This window comes from Scleropages formosus, chromosome 17 (assembly GCF_900964775.1).
Source record: "Scleropages formosus chromosome 17, fSclFor1.1, whole genome shotgun sequence".
NCBI classification, from domain to species: Eukaryota; Metazoa; Chordata; class Actinopteri; order Osteoglossiformes; family Osteoglossidae; genus Scleropages; species Scleropages formosus.
Genome location: NC_041822.1, coordinates 17,832,779 through 17,852,140, shown reverse-complemented (window position 1 = coordinate 17,852,140; position 19,362 = coordinate 17,832,779). Strand labels below are relative to the sequence as shown.

Genomic DNA, 19,362 nt, shown 5'->3' with positions numbered 1-19,362 from the left:
AATAAAATAATTATATTAAAAATTTTTAATTTGCTCATTAGATGCTTTCACCCAAGAGCAACTCATACAGTTTAAAATCTCTTATCAGGCTTACACCAGATATCACAGAAGCTATTCAACATAAGAAACACAGTACTTAGGAGACCTCAGGGGGGATTCAGGAGGGATCCTGGAACCTGGACATGCAACATTTTGGTAAGAAATCCAGCTTCTTTATCATTCTGCCATCTGCTGCCTCTCCTTCCTGTGCAGATGCACATCAGACAAAGATGCATTTGAATCAATGATCTGTAGGTTTTGATAGGTATTTCTTCTCAGCTCTCTTATTCAAAAAAGAGGCTGTCATAGCTGTCTCACATCAAAGGGCAGGGAGGAGCATGACGTGGGCGCAGGCGGCATTGTGCAGCTGCGCCTGTTTGAGCTGCGAGAGGTGCTCCGTCAATCGCTCCTGCCGTTTGACAATGAAAGGAAGCTTGTCAGTCTCATCTTGCGCTCATCACCATGCTTGAAGCTCTGAAAAAGGGGAAGATGACAGTACGGAAGACACACTTGTGTCTTCTTGCCAGGAACAACATAATCCATAAAAAGTTGTAATTTCCAGTTCTTTTCTGAATAATTGTTCTCCTTTTTCTTCTTCTCCTCTGTCTTGTTCCGACTTTTCCCTCTCTTCATCTTCATCTTACCTAGTAGATGACCTCATGGAAGGCACGACAAAGTGTGCTACAGATCCCTGCAAATGTCTATGAAGTGCAAAGAGGGGTGGGCACAGGCAAACTGTGGGATGCCATCAGCTCAGCAGAGAAATTACAACTCATACATGCAGAAGAGCTCTACTTAAAGAAGTGGTCCTCAGCTCATGGCCCTCAGAGGTATATATCCTACAGGTTTATTTCTTTACCCAACACATGAGGTATTTGTCTCCTGTCTTGATTCAGTAATAATCAAATCAGGACATGTCGAGCACCACTGTAACAAAGCGCAGAAGTCATGTCATGTGGACCTTGTTCGCTGAGCAGCAAGGAAAGGAGAAGTATGATAAGGAGGGATCCTTTGTGCCCTTCCCCCATCCCCGGCCACCTGACCCACCAGGATCTATATCTCCTGAGATGACACCAAGTGTTGGTAGCACACATCCGGCAAACTCACTTGGTATAACTGCTCCACACCAAAGCCTAGCACGTAAGATCTCAAAGCACAAAAAGAGTTCAGGTGCCATCGGACAAGATGGCCATTTCCTTCAGTCTTAAGTTTCCGAATGGCTCAGCCGACTCCATACAGTGAAAGACAGTGCATTCAGAAACACGCAAACACAGTGCGCTAAAACAATCAAGGGTGCCTACCTTTTAAGAATCCACGGTCTCAGGTAAGCAAGATATAGCACAATGCACTGAGGAATGCACATTCCAGGAAGCTTGCAAAACAGTGGTGAATGCCATAGTTTGTTCCCTTGTTCCTAGAAACGGCATCCTCACGGACACATGTCCCGAATGTGCTTCTTCAAGCTCTGCAGAAGCCCACACAGAGTATACCGTTTCATTTCACTGGCAGCATTCTTGGCAGATGTGTGGATCAGTGCTCTACTACAACACTTTATGAGAACTGTGCATGAAATAAATAGGGTTACTGATTGGAAATAGGAAACGGGAAAGAGAATGGCACAACTACAAGCTCCCAACAAGGTTCAAAATCACACCCATGTGAGTAACTCAGCCAACTTCAATGAGCTGGAAATGTGCAGCTGGAACAAAATACCCATTAAACAAACATTAACACGAGTTGAATGTCTTGCACTGAAACATATTTAGCCAGTCACATCACTACATTGCTCAACTCTGTAACACAGCGTTTTAATTCTTCTCCAAACACAGATCACATGTAAAAAGACTGTATGTGTTACATACCCGTTCTGTAATATATGCATACTTAATTAGGAGCGCATTTGTTCATTTACCCTTTTTGATTGGGTTCTCCTTGACAGCAGCATTTAGCATCAATAGAGAGACTCTGACCTCCAGAACAATGTCACCCCAGCAGCTGTGGCCTGGCGACAGGAACAAGTCACTAAAGATTCTGCAGTAGCTATGGTTACTTGGAATCTTTTGTAAGCAAAGCTGGAAAACTCGGAACACTGCAACAATTCAAGTTCACGAGCTACTTCGGAATATGAAATCGAAAAAAAAAACGTAACGACAACAATAATGGGAAAGGACAAAAGAGCACAACGCTCACGAGAAGTCAGAGAAGTTTTTGTCACTTGTTGAGGTCAGTAATGCCTTTTAATAAAGATGCCAAATCATTAAACTAGTGGTTTCGAGCAAACTACCCAATTAGAATTCTCCTTGTATAATACACTGTGTGAGTACATTATATAACACCTTGCAGATACTGAATAAAAAATAAAGTCACAGAGCTTAAAAAGCATATTAAATTCAGCGTAAATTAGAGGTAAAAAGTCAGTTAAATTTAACCCAAACTTCCGTACGCATAATTTATAGTAATGACCCTTCCTGGATGCGCAGACATACACATACACGCGCGCGCGCGCGCGCACACACACACACACACACACACACACACACACACACACACACACACACACACACCACTGCAGTCCTTCTCCAGCTGCAAATTTACTAGGCTTGATTGGACTTCTATGCAATACCAAATCTGAAAAAATCTAGGCCTCAAATCTATTCACAATTCCAATGCATTATTTTAAAAATATGCTAATGATGTATATCAATAAAGTATACATTCCTTGAACCTGATTTGGTTAAAACAAAATAATTAAACACAGCACTTTAGATTAATTAAAATTAATCCATTATTTTTTTTTAATAGTTTATGGGCAAGAAAAGATTCTCTGAATTCTTATTTGATTTAATCAAAAGGATAGATAAAAATGAATAAATAAACAATCCAGTCTGTAAACAAGATATGTTTACTGCTACAAGTAAAAATACTCCTGTAAAAAAAAATCTCTGACAGAGAATTCATAAATGTGTAAACACAACAAATACAGTTATAATCCAATTAACAGATCAATCGAGCAAAATTAATTAAGCGCCCAGTTGGAACAGGGAGCCGCATACCAAGTGGGTGAAAAATGTGACCACTGAGCACCAGTGAGTAACTGATGTCCACAGTGCCCATAAAGAGTACTGATGCAACAGCACACAAAGTGGCAGGAAACATCTTCCTCACCTTCCTGGACCGCCTGGAAAGGATTGTTCCCATCGACAAACTCCACTGAAATGGTGATCTTCTCCGTCTCCAGAATCTCGTTGTTGAGGTTCAGGTCAGCCACGGCCATGCGGAACACCTCGTCGTCCTTCTTGGCCGATTCGTCGAAAATGGCTCCTACGGACGGCAGCAAGAGGAAAGCGTAAGCCAAACGTGTGCTTTGGCCTTCTTACAGTGGCAACCCAGTTAAAGTCACGCTGCTCCACAGCAGCCCAAACTAACATCCTTGTGCCTATCAGGGTTGGGTGTGGAATCAGGTAAATAGTGTGTTACATTACATAAGAAAAGCCAAAGGCTAAAAAGATGTGGAGAGCACACAGCTGGCACCCTAGAGGAGCTGTGTGGCCATATTTGCTACTGCAGTAGCTATGGTTAAGCAAAGACAAGCAAGACTAGATGTAACAACTGGAGAAATGGTTACAACTAAATTGGAGGAAAAAAGGGGAATAAAGCAAAAATAGGTCTCATAAATCCAGTCCATATGAACTGCAGTGACAGGTGATACCAACAACAACTCAAGGAGCAAGTCCAATAGTGGTTAGTGAACTGTTTTCTGAAAGGTTTCCTGAAACTCCTGTTGTCCTCTGCTTGAGCAGCTCACCAGAATTGTGTCAGTAAACAGCTGTCTAAATTATTAAAATTGTAAACTATGGCCTTAGTCTACAGACAAATAGAACAGACGACTCTGCTAAGCAGCTAAAACCATAACTACAAACGCAGGGCTAAAAATGGAGTACAATCATATTTGGAATTTTAATAATTAAAAAAAATTACTTTAAAAAAAAAACATTTAAAATGGACTGTTATAATTGTTTTGAGCCAATATAAATCCAAGACCTCTCACAGAGTCAATACGGCAACCCGTGACAGAAATCGAATTCTTCCAGCCTCAGCAGTAGACAACGCAGGAGGTGACATGGTGTGTCCACATGCTATGATGCGGATCAGCAGTAAGTTGTGGAATGACGTAACCGCTATTAAATTATGCAAAGGAAAAACCTCCCATGCGTCACAACTAATAGCATAGTCAATATTGTACAGTATTGCACACCAGTAAATATGGAATGAACATAATCATCCATTTTGAGCACTGCAGCGGAGCCTGGAGATGTAATCCGATACGGTACGTTGCAGAAAATCATCTTCAAATTGGGTATGATGGTGCTGATAGCTTTGGCCGGTGGTCTGATTATGTAACATGAGAGATGATCAAGGACATGGTAAACAAACAGCATGATTGACTGAATGAATGCTTTAACAAGTTGTTCTTTCTTCACTTCCCATCACTCAGCACCACTAACTGTTGCAAATTATTTCCAAACAATGGGCCAACAGTGACAAAGCAGTCCCAAAGATATGTTAATAAAAGTAAAGGTCTTTATTTAAAGTGGGATATACAAAGAGAATGATCTCTCGAAAAATGAAAACAAAACAAGAGTGGAAGCTACCAAGGCCCTCTGTTTTATTTGTTCCGAAGATCATCATTATTATCAGTTATCTGATGCCTTTGTCCAAGGTGACATACTTCTGTGCTACAGTAAATGGGCTATAACAGCATATTATATGGGGCACAGCGGTAATCTCTGATCATTACTATTATTATTTGTTGTCGCAGAAATGCTATTGGGGCAGCCACGTTAAAACTGACTTGATAAAAAATGTAAATGTCAACAACAGTATCAAACTTATTGGCTGGAAAATGGAAAATCTGTATCCTTTAAGTTTGTACGTCTGAGTCCTTTCTAACACTAATCTTACTGCTACCTGCCAGTCAAGAAAATTAGCATATACTGCGATACCCATATAGATAGGGATTCAGGAAATTGCATTTGTGTGGAACGATGGTCCTTGTAATGAATGCAGCAGTGCAGCTGAATGCTTGGATAGTACAGATGCTGTTATCGCACTGCTTTGTAATCTGCAATCACGCTGTATTGTGCTACGGTGGGTGTTCAAGAGCATCGGCTAAATAAATGCAGCACAGGGTGTACATAAGATTTGCAAGGGTACGCGGGCCCTGTGCGGCGTACGCAGTCGTACTCAGGTATACAAAACGCTTGTCTGGTATAGGCATGGGTATATATGGGGTACATGGGTTTTGCATGGTATATTTTGAGGGCTGCAAGGAATACACAGGGTAGTAAATGAGGATTTGCGTGGCATACACGGGGGTGTGTATGGTACGCACTGATTCAATGACATGCACAGAGGTCTTCAGCGGATACACTAGTGGTTTTTATGGTTTATGTGAGTTGGCACGGAGTACGCAAGGTTTTCCAGGTATAGCAGATAAAATATAAATGCAAAGGGATGCAGAGGAATACAAATATAATGTAGAACACTCTTTGCACAACACTGTTTTATAAGCAAATGACAACCCTGGCAGGAGTGCTGCTGGACTGTTAACTTAGAAGAGATGTAGAGATTTCTACAGCAGAAGCTTAATTTTTTTCATACACGTTTTGGGAGAACTATGGAGATATGTGAAACCCTGTGGAACAAAAGAGGCATCATGTGCAATATTTTTTGATGTAATAGAGACATTAAAAGCTCAGGGCCAGAGATAATGTATATGATCTTTGTGCCAGCAGATCTACATTTAACGTAAGAACACATGAATACGCATCGTATGTTGCATGCGGAAATAAGAACCCACAATATATAGACACCCGGGATGATTTGCATGATCAAGACATTAATTATGAGTTTATTAGATAACAGTCAATTGAACAAATAATAATAACCTGACTCAATTTATTAAAGTATATGGGAGGAAACTGAAGAAATAATCATTACAAGATATGTTGTACCCCAAATTAATCCATCCCCCTCAAATGACCCAACAGCAAACGTAAACTTCTTGACACAGATAATAACTACTCATCACTATTTCATCAAAAACCGAAGGATTGAGTTGTTCTTTTCAGCTGTGCAGAGTTAATTAAACACTGTAATGGGAATTAACACCAATAAAAAAAAAAACTATCACTGAGCCGTATCACTAAAGAAAGGTGATGTTCAAACGAAGTCAAAAGAAGGGATGAAGCTAAATTTAAATTGCATGGATTAAATTCAAATTAAGGAATACAGAGGTGATTCCTAAATTATGCCAACAGAGGGAGATGATGCTAAAATTAGACCAGCTAAGATAGGTGATGTTAATTTCAAGCCAAATAAGAAGGTCTATGTTTAAATTAACCCAGGGTTAAAAGGTGATGTTCGAATTAATCCTATAGAATGAGGTGATGCTGTAGAGAGGCTGTGTTCACATTAAGTTAGTGGAGAGAGCTGTGGTCGTTCTGGCTGCTTTGACTATCTAAACAAAAACAGACTATCAATTTGAGAAATCTCAAGTGTTTTCAGGGAGCCTGCTTGGTTCATTCACTTACCAAGTGAAGCGAACACATTGACTGTGTTCATTTCACGGCTCCCTGTTCCACCTGCGCTATACTGGCTCCATTCGTGTGGAACTGTAACAGCCATCTATGTGCCTTGCTTGGTAGCACAGCATGCCTGAACACTGCAAAGCAAAATCTTTCTGCCGAATGTTTCAATGAGCTCACATTACTGGAGTACCCTAAAGCCCAATATCTATTATCGCTTCGGAATTAATGCAAATTCAACGCAAGTGTCCGTGCTGTGAATAGATGTACGCACCCACTGTGTTGGCAGCTGTGCAGGTGCGTGGTTTCTATAAAGAGCCACGGAGGCATGTTGTCCCTACTACACCAGGCAGGATGCTTTTTGAGTGGGATGCAGTTCTCACCTGTTTAACCCTGACTTCCATCCTTACTTTTAGTATGTACTCATTTATTGGGCAGATGCTCTTTTCCAGAGCAGTTAATGAGTATTGCAAGTCATCCAGTGCATGCAGCTTCAAAGAATTCTTAAAGCGTTAAACAAGGAACAAACAGCCACCTACGTTCCCAAGATCTTCACTGTACAGAGGTACTTACACTACCAACAGCGTAGCTGAAGAAAAGCCTGTTGCCTCCTTACTGAAATGCACGCGTATTATCTTCTTAGCAAAACGGGTTCTCGGTGTTCAGTAAGAATGCACTCCTGCTGTATAAATAAAGGTGCTGCCGCCAAAAAAAAAACGTGTAAAACTGCACCGGGAGCACGCAAGGAATGATAGCAGGTGCACTGTATAAATGTGTGTGTATGTGCGTGTGTGTTCGTGCTGCCAATCTACTACACTGCTATTTGGCGCCAGCGAGATGCAATGTCTCTAAAGACCCCCAACGAACCCAACACTTCATCCTTCCCATGCTTCACGCCACTGCTCAGCGGAGGGGCCTGATTTCCATGGAGGAGTTCACTTTATCTCCTGCCTAATGAGGACCTATTTTACCTTTCTGTGTGTGTGTCACATATAATTCCAAAAAATTGGATTCAGGCACAGCTAATGTTTCTCGCACAGAGACACTTGCAGGGTGATTTAATTATGCGAGGGTTAATTGATTTTCAGGATAATTAACATTTTCTTGTATTTTCTCTCATAAACCTTTCATTCATCCATTCTAGCAAGGCTGCTACAAGGGAGGTACAACTTTCCTGGAAATGGCATTAAGGCATCAATCACCGAACACTAGAAACACACTTATTTATACAGTTAATGTACTTATTTATACGGCCATTCTGTTTAAATATACAGAGTTTACTTAGAGCAAAACAATAATAACCTCATTTCCAACTCTGCTGGGTACTCATTTATCTCTAGAGAGGATTTGGTTTCAGACAGTGTGAAGTCTAACAGCACTGGTCAGTGTGTGATTCAGATATTGGTTACATAATTAAAACATGTCGAAGAGCACTGAATGTGTGGTGTCTCCCAAACAGCCCAGCTAAGACAATGCTTTCCCGCACTGGGAAGCCTGTCAGAGCTATAACAGGACAAATCTCCCTGCACACCACCACAAAGACGTTTGCTTTATCTCGCAGCCTCTGCAAAAAACATCATAAAGGGTCTTTTATCTGCAGCTGGAATTGAGTTGCCATAGAAACAAAACTCAAGGTGGTGGCTTCAGTACCTGCATAAAACGGGGCGCATCTCACCCTTGGTAGCGCAAGACTGTCGGCACACGAAATTCTTTTCCTCTCACAATCTCTCAGGTACGACTTGGGCTTTGTTTCGCTGTAACTGCGAAACTCCAAATATTCATGTGAAATGAAAATGTAAACAGTATCCCGAGATCAATGGCTGTTAGTATTTTGGCTCCAGAACCGCCCGTGCCACTTGCGCATCTCATCTTTCCTGACAAGCTGTCTGTCAGGCCCAGTGCATGATACTGCTCTCGGTGCTGCAGGTTTTAATGATGCCGAATGCGGTACATCGCTGATATCCCGAGCAAAGGTTAGTTCAGGTTAACCTCGAACACGTCTGTTCCACATCTGCACTTTCGCAGTGAAAAAACTTCTGTGTTTTACTGAACTCCGTTTGGGGAGCAGCGAGGAAGTGCTTGAGATCTGTGTGGAAGAGCTGTGTGCATCTGTGTTGTTTTCATGCTTGCGTGCACAATAAGAGTAACTGAAACATCCCAAACCGAGCGGGTGTCATCGAGATGATGCAGTTGTGCATGTTTTTTTGTGCATTTACGTGCATGCGTATCTGCACGTTTTCCTAGCCTTGCCTTCTTGAGTTAAAAAAAGAAAAAAAAAAAAAAAAAAACTTGTTAACTTTCATTGAGGTTTTGTAATTAAGAATTTAATTAAAGGGAGAATCATGGCAAACCTCACCGCGCCACCGTGCGCATATGGGCGTTGCGTCGTTGTCGGCCGTGGACAGCTGCAGCTACGCAGAATGTGTGTTTGTTTTAGAGCCAAGAAGCAGCGGTATGATGAGTGCGTGTGTGTGTGTGTGTGTGTGTCAGACGAAGCCAGTGCTGTATGAAGGCAGTACCAAGCAGAGATGGCCTGATCTTCCTCATCATTCTTCATCTTCATATCCCAGCAGCACCGAGCGGCTATGAGCCGCCCGTGCCGCGCTCCCTGATCGGACCCTTCTCAACAACAGCCATGCTGGACCGGCCCAGAATCTCGAGCGCTTCAACTTGCACTGTGCAAAGCATGTTGCGCTGATGTGAGAACTGTCACAAGTCCAAGAGAACCGTTCGAGATACTGATAGAGGCAGCAATGGGGGATACGATGTACCGATACCGAACCGCTAACTGTGCACAGAACAGCGCGTCAGTGTGAGAGACCCACCGCTAGCAGCAGCAGCGAGACTCTCTTTTCAAACCCCTGTCATAGTTTGTGTCAGGGTTACAGAGGCATCAGCAGGTAACACAGCAGGTACTGATCCCAGACCAGTGTCAGAACTGTTGTGTCAAGTTAACAGCGAGGGATGCCGGTGCACATCTCAGATCTGTACCCCGGCTGCACGGCTGAGCAACCTGCAGCGTTTCACCAGGACGGTGAACTCAAAAGCGCTGTCTGTTCTCTCCAGCAACTGACTGTTCCCGTCCAGTAGTGGCCTGCCGGTGCTGGGCTTCCACTGGCTTCAAAACACGTGCTGATTTACAGGCACGGCCATTTCTGCTCTAAACGCCGGCGTGGCCACAGCTTTCGGGCAATTGGATTCCGAGGCGAACGTCGTGACATAAATCAGGGGGCAGGGTAATGGCTCAGCGCCTAGCTACCCTCGTACGCGGCCAAGGGCACAGAGGCCGAGGACACGCGCACGCACGTGTGCACGCAGCGCCCCGGCTATGACGGGACCGGTCTGTACCGTCGCTGCTGCCAATCTTATTAACACCTGCTCGGTAAACAAAAGCCACAGCTCTCGCTTAATCGCCATTATTTCTCCCAAAGAAATTTGAAAAGGCCTGCAGTGTTACAGGTTGACTTATCCGCATGTTTACCAAAGACAGAATTAACCTCTTTCGCCGACGTGATCTTAAACGGGAATAAAAAAGCCGACTTTTTTCACACTCGCACACAGTCCAATTTTCAGCGGCAGACGCGATTGGCTCATTGCGCTGAAGATGCCAGGCAGGGGGGCTTGCAAAGCCCCTGTTCTCACTGCGAGGGTGAAGTCATTGCACAAAGCAGTGCGCACAACTTATTTTCATTCTCTGTGATTACAGATTAGTAAGGAAAGGCTGCAGCTGTGCAAATTAAGTGTGCGTGTATGGGTGCGTGTGTGAGGAAAGCCATTAAGTGCAAAAAATATATGTATGCTCACAGACACATATCCCAACGATTTACGCAGCTCAGAGTTTAGCACTTCTATTCTGTTATACAGCTGGATTCTTACAGAGGTAATTCATCTTAAGTGTCCAGTTCTAGAGTACAACAGCAGGTGCTCTATCCCTACAGGGTACCGCGGCAGTCCCGTAACAGCTGCAGCATCGCACGTATGCCGTTTGATGCAAGGCTCGCGCGGCACCTGGAACCCTGCTGTATGGTAGCTCATCCTGTGGACACACATAATCAGCTCCCTATGACCAACCTCCCTACCTGCATGATGAAGGGGTCGCAGGGAATTTTGGCAGGTGGTAAAAATGATGACGAAAGAGTGGGTCAGTCAGTGGCACCAGGGACAACGACAGCATCCAGATGGTATTCAAGAGCAATGACTATGACGACGATGATGGAGACCAGCAGCGTTGCTGCATGTCGAAAACAGAACCCTGTGATGTTGAAGGGTGACAATGATGCATTATTAGAACATATCACTGCCCTGTCCTCTCACCACCACCACCACCACCACCAGCCCCACACACCCCCTCCCAGATTTACAATTATGCCTGATCCCGCAGAAGGACATACCTAGACCCACCGCAGAGACAAGGGGGATGAACGAGATTGCGGACTCGCAGGACGTAGTAATGGCCTGATATAATATGTGATATAAAAACAGCAACAGGGGGAAGTGTTTATCACGCTGGCAGCAGCGGTCGGCCATGCGCTGCCACACATCAATAACTATCAATCTCAGTACGTGCAGCAGACCTGCATCTGTGCCAGCTGCAGGACGAATGTTTCCTTCGATGCAGCAGTCAGCTCGGAGATCAGCTCCAGCCCATTTCTGGACAGACGGGTCACGAGGCTGGTTAAAGGTGACACCAGCAAGTCACGAGTCATTTTACTCTCTGAATTTTTACCACACAGGGAATTGCACAGATTTAGTGAAAGGAATTAAAGGCTGTGCTAAGGCTGTGCACTAAATTTACAGGAGTTCTTTTGCAATGTAAAAGATATATTAACAGAGAGTTACTCTGCGTATCACAAAGGGAGACGAAAAAAAGAACAACTAAATTGCACTTGTAATTTTCAAGCAAGGAATTTTCCCCTCGCTGGCTTCGAGTACTTTTGAATTATTATAACGTTAAATGATCTCTTTTATCATCATTCATTTCTTCACCCTGCATCAGCGAGCCCACATCTTGCACGACACCTTTTGTCTGTGCCAGCAGGTACCCCACCACTGTGATTTAATAACCCTTTGCCCACCTGGCTCACTCCAACAGGTGGCAGGTCCTGTGAGATTACTCAGAGGGCGGCGGAGGGTAGAATCCATTATTTCAATCCCTTCTCCTTGCTTTCGTCTTGCTGATGGTCCCATGTGACTGGAACCCCCAACCCTTTCCCAAACAACAGCCCTTGAGCTGCATCCTAGCAGCTGCTGCTATCGCCAGGAAAGGCTCAGCATCGTGCTGACATTCTTCTTTCTTCTGGCTTTTTTACGTATTTTACACATACGTCGTAAATATAAGTGCTACGTGGAAGAATAGATCAGTTTTATGTGCTTGCAGGGTTTCATATCAAGATCATAATCTGTGGCATTCCGCCCTTGCCTCATCTCTAAGTCGCTGCTTCCGCCTATGTGTCGCACCTGCCGCCTTTCCTCCCAGAATTGTGGGCCCAGCGCCTCCGCTCAGTACAGATCTCAGCAGAACATTCATTCTCTATCGGGACAGAATCAGCCACAGGCGGCGACAATCTGATGCACTTTTTCGGTGGGGGGCTGGCGGTATACTCAAAACGATCCCAAATAAAAAAAGAGGGAGAAAATGTGAATCAATGCAATCAAATTAGGATCCATAAATTACAGATGCAAGCTGATTAAAGCTTCCATTTGCATAAATACTAACGGTGTTCAGGGGTTGAGAGTGGAGCAGAGGGAGTTAATGACTCACATGCGCTCCTCGCAGAGGTGATTAGGGACGGCCATCGTGGTGCTCAACGCTAATGTCATTTGGAAAGCGGTGTGTCGTGCACGGTGACACATTGTGCCTCTGCTCTCCTCTCTGCAGCTCATCAGGGAGGGCAAGAGCAACGGGGGGACAGCCTGTGGATACTTAATCAAGGGTGGAGTCCCTACCACTCACTCACGATGACTGACACGTTGGGGAGCTGAGGGCAAAGGGGCGGAGCCAGCCACTCACACAGGCAGAACAGAGTAATTCCCAAGGAAGCGCACAGCACAATTTGCACTGGTATGTTCCAGAGTTTGGATGTATGTCAGCTGATGGGTTTACAACAGAAGTTGCACTCTTGGGCACTCAGAATGCAGCTTCGTACCCCAGCATCACTCTCAGGGGTATCTGAAAGCAGAGTCCTGGCCACTTACAGCTGGGATAAACCTGTGACTGCATTCTGCATTTTCTTTTCAGCAATTTATGGAACACAGATAATGACTCACGGTTGCCTTTGTACGTAACACACCATTAAAATACACAGAGCAGTATCCATGCATCAGATTGTATATTTTATGAGTAATCTTCACACATTAAGCTGGCAAATTGCTTTTGAAATTCCAATCTATGTTAACATTTTTCCCACAATAGAACTTAGATTTTCTCTTTCGCCCTAATATATTCCATGACCTACATAATTTAGTCAAAGATTAAATAACATTTGGGCACGTAATTCACGGGTTTGACATTTCTTTTCAGAGTTTAATGTCAGAAAGTGATGCAGGGCATGATGCTGCAGTTGAAACAGAACCATTTATTATTAACTTAATTTATTACTGCACTTGCTACTCGGAGAAAAATCCAAAGTGACATACAATTTCACATCCCTCATTTATAGATAAATATTTACTGAAGCAATTTGAGGTTAACTGTCTCACCAAGGCGTATAAAAACTTTTGTAGTCTAGGGAATTCAACCCATAACTCTTCCGTAGCAGGTCTTTTTATTCACCAACTCCAGTGCTCCGGCATAATATTTCAAGCGGGGCTTTACTCTGAGGCATTTAAAATCATAAAGCATTCGTTCCAGAAAAAAAACAAAGATTTAGCACTGTTAAGCGTTGGTTTCCTTTTCTGCGTTGTGGGTGCAATTTCCACGATGTATCAGTGCGGACCAGCACAAGGTCATCACCTGGACATCCGAGATGTTTCCAAGGGAAAAAACCCTTCTCCAACTCCTGGGACAAGTGTAACATGCAGCCTTGTGAGTTTGGGTTCCTCTTGTTTTCTCTCTCCATCATGACAAGAGACTGACTGTCCCAACAGCTGCTGCACAAACAACATGCCAGCAAGAAGCATGATTAACTAGCTGCTCCAGTCATTCCATTACCAGCCAAGTAAGCCAACCACTCCAGAGAGTGACATCATCATCTTCATTACTTGTGCAAAATCACAGAGGCTCCGCTCCACAGACCTTTCTCCACCACCGCACAATCTCTCTTGTCAGTCCACCTCCAGCTCGCCTCTTAAAAGGGTTTTTTTAGTTGCTTTTTTGTTTGAGAGGAACCAACGTATGAAAATCAAAACACTTACTCTTTATCCTCTCAGACAGCCCCCCAAACAGAGACGAGTTTAATTATAGGACTAATTAGTAGGAATTAGAAAAGTTTAACCAGCAGAATCGGGCAGTTAATTAGCAGGCGGAGTGGACCCATGATGTGAACGGAGGACGGCTGTCGGGCATTTCCTCACAGTTCCTTCTGTCCTTCGTGATCCTCTCTGTGCGCTTCACTCCCGCTCACGCCCCGTCTTGCCCTCCTACACATTTTGTCTCTTTCTCGGCCTTCTCGCTCTCTGTGTCAATTTTACCCGCTACTACAAAAACAGCATAAGCAGCAAGCGTTGTAATATTTCAAAAGTAGCCAAGCATGACAAAAAAACTGATAAATGAAGTTAAAAAAAACATACGGATGTAGAAATGTTCCAAAAAGACAATGTCATGAAATTAATGGAATTATTTTGCCCTCTCAGGGGGGGTGTGGTGGTGTGGTGGCGCAGCTGGATTAGCCTGTGCCTGCTCTCTGGTGGGTGTGGGGTTTGAGTCCTGCTTGGGGTGCCTTGCGACGGGACGGGTGTCCAGTCCTGGGTGTGTCCTCTCCAGCCCTGCACCCTGTGTTGCGGGGTTAGGTTCCAGCTCGCTGGGACCACTGGCTTCAGACTGTGTGTGTGTGTGTGTGTGTGTGTGTGAGAGAGAGAGAGAGAGAGAGTGACATTTTGCCCTCTCATACAACATCCAACATGAACTGGCTGACCCGGCACAGCTTCCCCTTTTAAATTTTTTTTCAGTATTTCTGCATTGAGCAAAAAGCAAACATGAAAACTAATAAACAGATTTGGAGAACTTTTGGGGAACATGTACCCAGTGAAGAAGTCTTTTGGTTCACTAAAGTAGAAGTGGTCATCTCTCTCATCTTGCACCATCGTGCTCTTTGAGTCAAATTACATTATTGTCATTACACTTTTGCAATTTTCACTCATAGTGCTGTTTATTATCTGTTTTTAAAATTAATTACAGCATGTAATAATTCTTAAGTTAGTTTGTAATTTTAAGAAACTGCAGAAATGCATTTCACTTTCTCTTTCTCTGCTCTTTCAAGAGCTCCAGAGAACACTAGAGCTCTCCTTCAAAAAACTGAACAAGTCAATATCTCAATATCTTCTTTTTCTCTGTCTTCTCATCAGCTACATCTGCAACAAATTCTCACATCTGAAATAGATGCAAACAATTCACTGCATTGTAATGACTGGATGTTTGGCATCAGTGCACAAAAAAGGAAATAAATATCACACTTTTCAAATAATAGAATGGCAGCAATGACAAGACTTAACATTAATAGTCTGAGGGAATCTGCTGCAAAAAGCAGAACTGATATGACCACCAACTCATTGGCAGAGTATGACTGTAGCTAAACCTGGAGAAGGAACAAATAGAATAAAACATGAAAAGAATCAGACTTCAGTGAATTTCAGCATCTCTGCACTACGTCTGTTTTCTATCTTCCCTGAGGTGGTGTGAGGTGTCACCAGGCCACACATGAGACCAGAATAAAGCCCTCTCAGAGCCCGACCGACGCCTGCCCCCAGTCACCCTGGGCTGCCGTTCCACGAGCTGTAGTGCACTTTGATGCGTCGGCCTGTTGGGTGTCATTATGCCTGTCCCTGATCAGAGTCGCTCATCTGCTACTCGAGGGGACCACAAGGAATCCTCCAGAGTCTGATGACTCTTTGTTTGTACTGAGAACCTGCAAGACCGCAGTGAGCATTTCTGCGTAAACAGACCATAAATGCCTGATAACACAGTTGCTCTGAAAATATCCAATAAAAGCAGGACATGTTAGTCTGCAAATATGTAATAACATGACAGTACAGGCTGGTCTGTAGTCCCTTCCGGGAGAAAACAGACAACTAAAATATCAAAACTGCTTAGCAATAAATCAGAACTGCCAATATAATCCTTCTGCCCAACTACGAGCAGACTGCATCTTGTTGCAAACCTGTTGCAAAATTGTCATCATTGATAGTTACGATAACACTGGACTTCTAAAGCACACTGCAGTGTAGCTAAATAATTTTCCAGCAGCGAAGAGTGATACTGTGGGTTTTATGTGTCTAAGAGGAAGTATTGATTGTTCTGGCCCACTTATGGTGTTTCTAGGTATTTTTTATGAATCAATGAAAGGCATGATGAAATATATCCAACTCATCTTCAGTCCGGTTAAGCTTTTAAAGGGCTGACCTGGGGACAGCTGGTGGCATTAGCTCACTGGGCATCATGCTGCGATCTCCTGACTTGCCGTGACGTGACAAAATCACAGCCGACAGTCATGACACCACCCTAACCTTCTAAAGAGCGCCCTTAACTGCTGTTGAGTCAGTGCAGTCAGAACAGTATGGAACAGGCACCAATGGCACACGAGCACCACTCAGACCACCCTATAGACACGCCCATCCATCACACTCTTTCCCTGTGACGTAACAAGGCGAAGTGTGTCGGGGGATCCACTTCATCTCATGTGGACATCCTCCCTTGAGCGGAAACTGCTAGGTGGTCATGCAACCGCATGCACAGCCATATTGCTTTTTGATTCAGAGAATGTAATTTCAAATGAGTGGAATACCTTGGTAAGAAGAACAGTTTTTAGTAAGTTAGCGAGGTAAACCCAGAGCAAGCAGTGTGGGGGAAGTAAGCGTCCTCCCTCTCATCTCAAGCAGTGGCATTTTATAGACAATGTGCATCCTTTGTTCTGCTACTCGGCACACAGCAGACCAAGGAGGCACTCCAAAGAGCCTTCTGTATTTCCAGGAACAATGGCTACAAGTGCAGGCTTCCTCCAAAACCATCTAATGGACCATCTGGAGGAAGCCGCTGCTTTCTGACCAATTTGCCTTGCGTGGACCACTCCTGCCAGGAATGGTGTGCGGGTAATATGGGCTTTCTAAAGGTTGCAAATCAAAGGCTTTAAGAGCTAACCCCCCCCCCACCTACCGCCTTTTTCCCAGGGTTGCAATGTTTGTCTGGCATTGATCCGACCCAAATCATACAGAACGTTTCTCCCTCACTCTCTTAACAGCGCTAAAAAGCAGGCAAATATAACTGAACAAAAGTGGCAAAAAATAAGGCATTCTGCCCAGAGACAAGATAATGAATAAGTGTCCGGTATTGGTCACTAAGTCATTTCCATAACCAGACTACCACCTGCTCTCTTCTACCAATGAATTTACATTCATTCATAACTGTATGTCCACTGCAGCACAAAAAAGAGACGTCAGGGAACACAAGGTTCCACTATGCGAACATGCACTATGAACACATTGTTCAGATTCAGTCCTACACAATGTGGTCTTTTAAGGCACAGTCACGTAAGACAAAAGTTGACTGATGGAAGGTAACCTCATCACCAGCAAATCCTTGGATCATCTTCTTTGGCTTTGCCAAAATACTGTGTGTTATAGAAATCGGGGATTTAATGGAAGGAACCGTGGAGGTTCAAAATCTAGAAAACCTACAGGGGATTTCAATTCAGGATTGAAGGGATGGAAGGTCAGAACATTGCTCAGCAGTGGCACCCATGGTGGAATATTGCTATAATTCTCAAGCAAGTTTACTACCTTTAAAGTGCAGTTTACAGAAGCACATATTTTACACTATCAGTCCTTATAACGCTTTGGAAGTGTTGCTTGCTTTTGCAAACTCACCATAATCAACTTTTAAGTTAATTAATGGCATTTCTGAACAGTTCCAAAAAAACAAGGCTGTCAATGATTGTTAAAACACCATGATTTAAAAACTTAAAAGTGAATCGACTACGGAGAAAATAAATGAATTGAGAATTCTAAGGGGATAAAACCGTAGACGATTCAGCGCCTTTGATTTTTTTTAAGAAGCTAATGCACTTAAAAAAGAAACATTTATGGAATCCTGATGTTAAATATAATATCTCTCCTCCTCGCTCGCAGTGATGTGTAAAATGATTCGTCCCCAAACCCCTGAGGGCATTAGGGGCGGGCTGCGTATTAACTAATCCCGAATCAGCGTGTTTAATTAGAAACTGTGGTGATGGGTCACGGTGGTAGAACTTGACAGATCACAGTAGGAACGTGCAGATCCCTGGTCACATCAGTCAAGCTGTCTGCACACTGGAGAGTAGATATCCTACTGGCTGTTTAGACACACTGCCAGCAAACTTCTGCAGAACACATTAAGCTGTGTATACCGCACCCACTGAGAAACATCTGATCTGAGGTGAGGTGGGTCTCCTTCTTTCTTCTGCCTACCACACTTAGCTATGTGCTCATTTCAGGATGGGATTCACATGTTCAGAGCAGTTCTGCAGCTTTGTGACTCCAGGAAAAGTGCTTCTTTGTCACATTATCTGCTTTGCGCTTCTACAGCAAACTGGGGCTGGAGCATCAATGTAATACTGTTGTGTCTGAAGCAGTACTCTTTTTACTGTGCTGTTTTATTTATTTATTTGACTCTGGAAGTTACTCTGAAAATAAGTCCGATGCTGTTGAATATAACTTTTGAAAATCTATCACAGCGTAATAACAGATTTTATGACTTCCTTTCTTCCTTGTTCTGCTAAAAAATGATGACATTTCTGACTGAACTATTTCAGGTTAAGTATCAAGTGCAGCCTCGGGGTATGACAGCAGTTTCGCTTCTGGCAACTGAACTTGCTACTTTTGAGTCATAAGTGTAGTTTGTGAGCCACTGTACACACTGTGTGCGGAGCAAGGCGGTTAAGGGATCGCCCAGCTTCCCTCAGGCTGTGACCTCAGCAGACCTGCTTTTCTGACAGAGAAGTCCAGGAGACCAGAGTCTTTGGAAAAAAAAAAAAAAGGAAGCTTGTCAGAGGGATTAATAAAAAAAGAGGAAATAAGGAAAGCTTCAGATGGAATATCCAAAAAAACTGTCACTTTGGTCAAAAGCACTGAAGTGTTTAAAAAGAAATGAATAAAAATAGGACGTAGTGAGGCAGTGAGTGGAGGAGGGGGGTCCTGCAGGAACAGTTGGTCTCTTCTAGATACCTGGAAGGCCAAAGCTGGCAAGGAGGTAAAAACAGTACTCAGAAGGGGCACGTGAAGCATATAACCCTCCAGGGTGACTTTGCCGTACAGTTTCATTGCCAAGCACATGGGCCCAAAGCTGCCCACTAATGCGCTCGCTGTCTCCCTGGTGACAGAGAGAAACGGCCAGGAAAGTGCTCTGGATGCACTACTGCACACTAAGTCTCCAAGGCCAGTTTGAGGGGGACAGCCAGCTATCTACCGAGGGGTCGCTGCTCACTTTTACGAGTACGGCTACAGCTTGATGAACAGAGGCAGCAGCCTGGTGCTTTCTGGAGCTTCCCAATGTATTCTGTGGGTGTCTCTAGCCCTACCTACTACAGTAGTCCCCAGATGCCAAACCCAA

At 43.8% G+C, this 19,362-nt stretch overlaps 1 protein-coding gene across 1 annotated transcript in view; it reads right to left on the bottom strand.

Annotated features, from left to right (window-relative positions):
• The window catches only part of grid2 (glutamate receptor, ionotropic, delta 2), a 351,265-nt gene that overhangs the window by 280,097 nt on the left and 51,806 nt on the right, over nucleotides 1–19,362 (bottom strand). Inside the window, exon 3 of the mRNA XM_029259349.1 lies at nucleotides 3,205–3,360. Within this exon, the coding sequence (XP_029115182.1) occupies nucleotides 3,205–3,360 (156 nt within the window). The remainder of the gene's footprint in view (nucleotides 1–3,204; nucleotides 3,361–19,362) is intronic.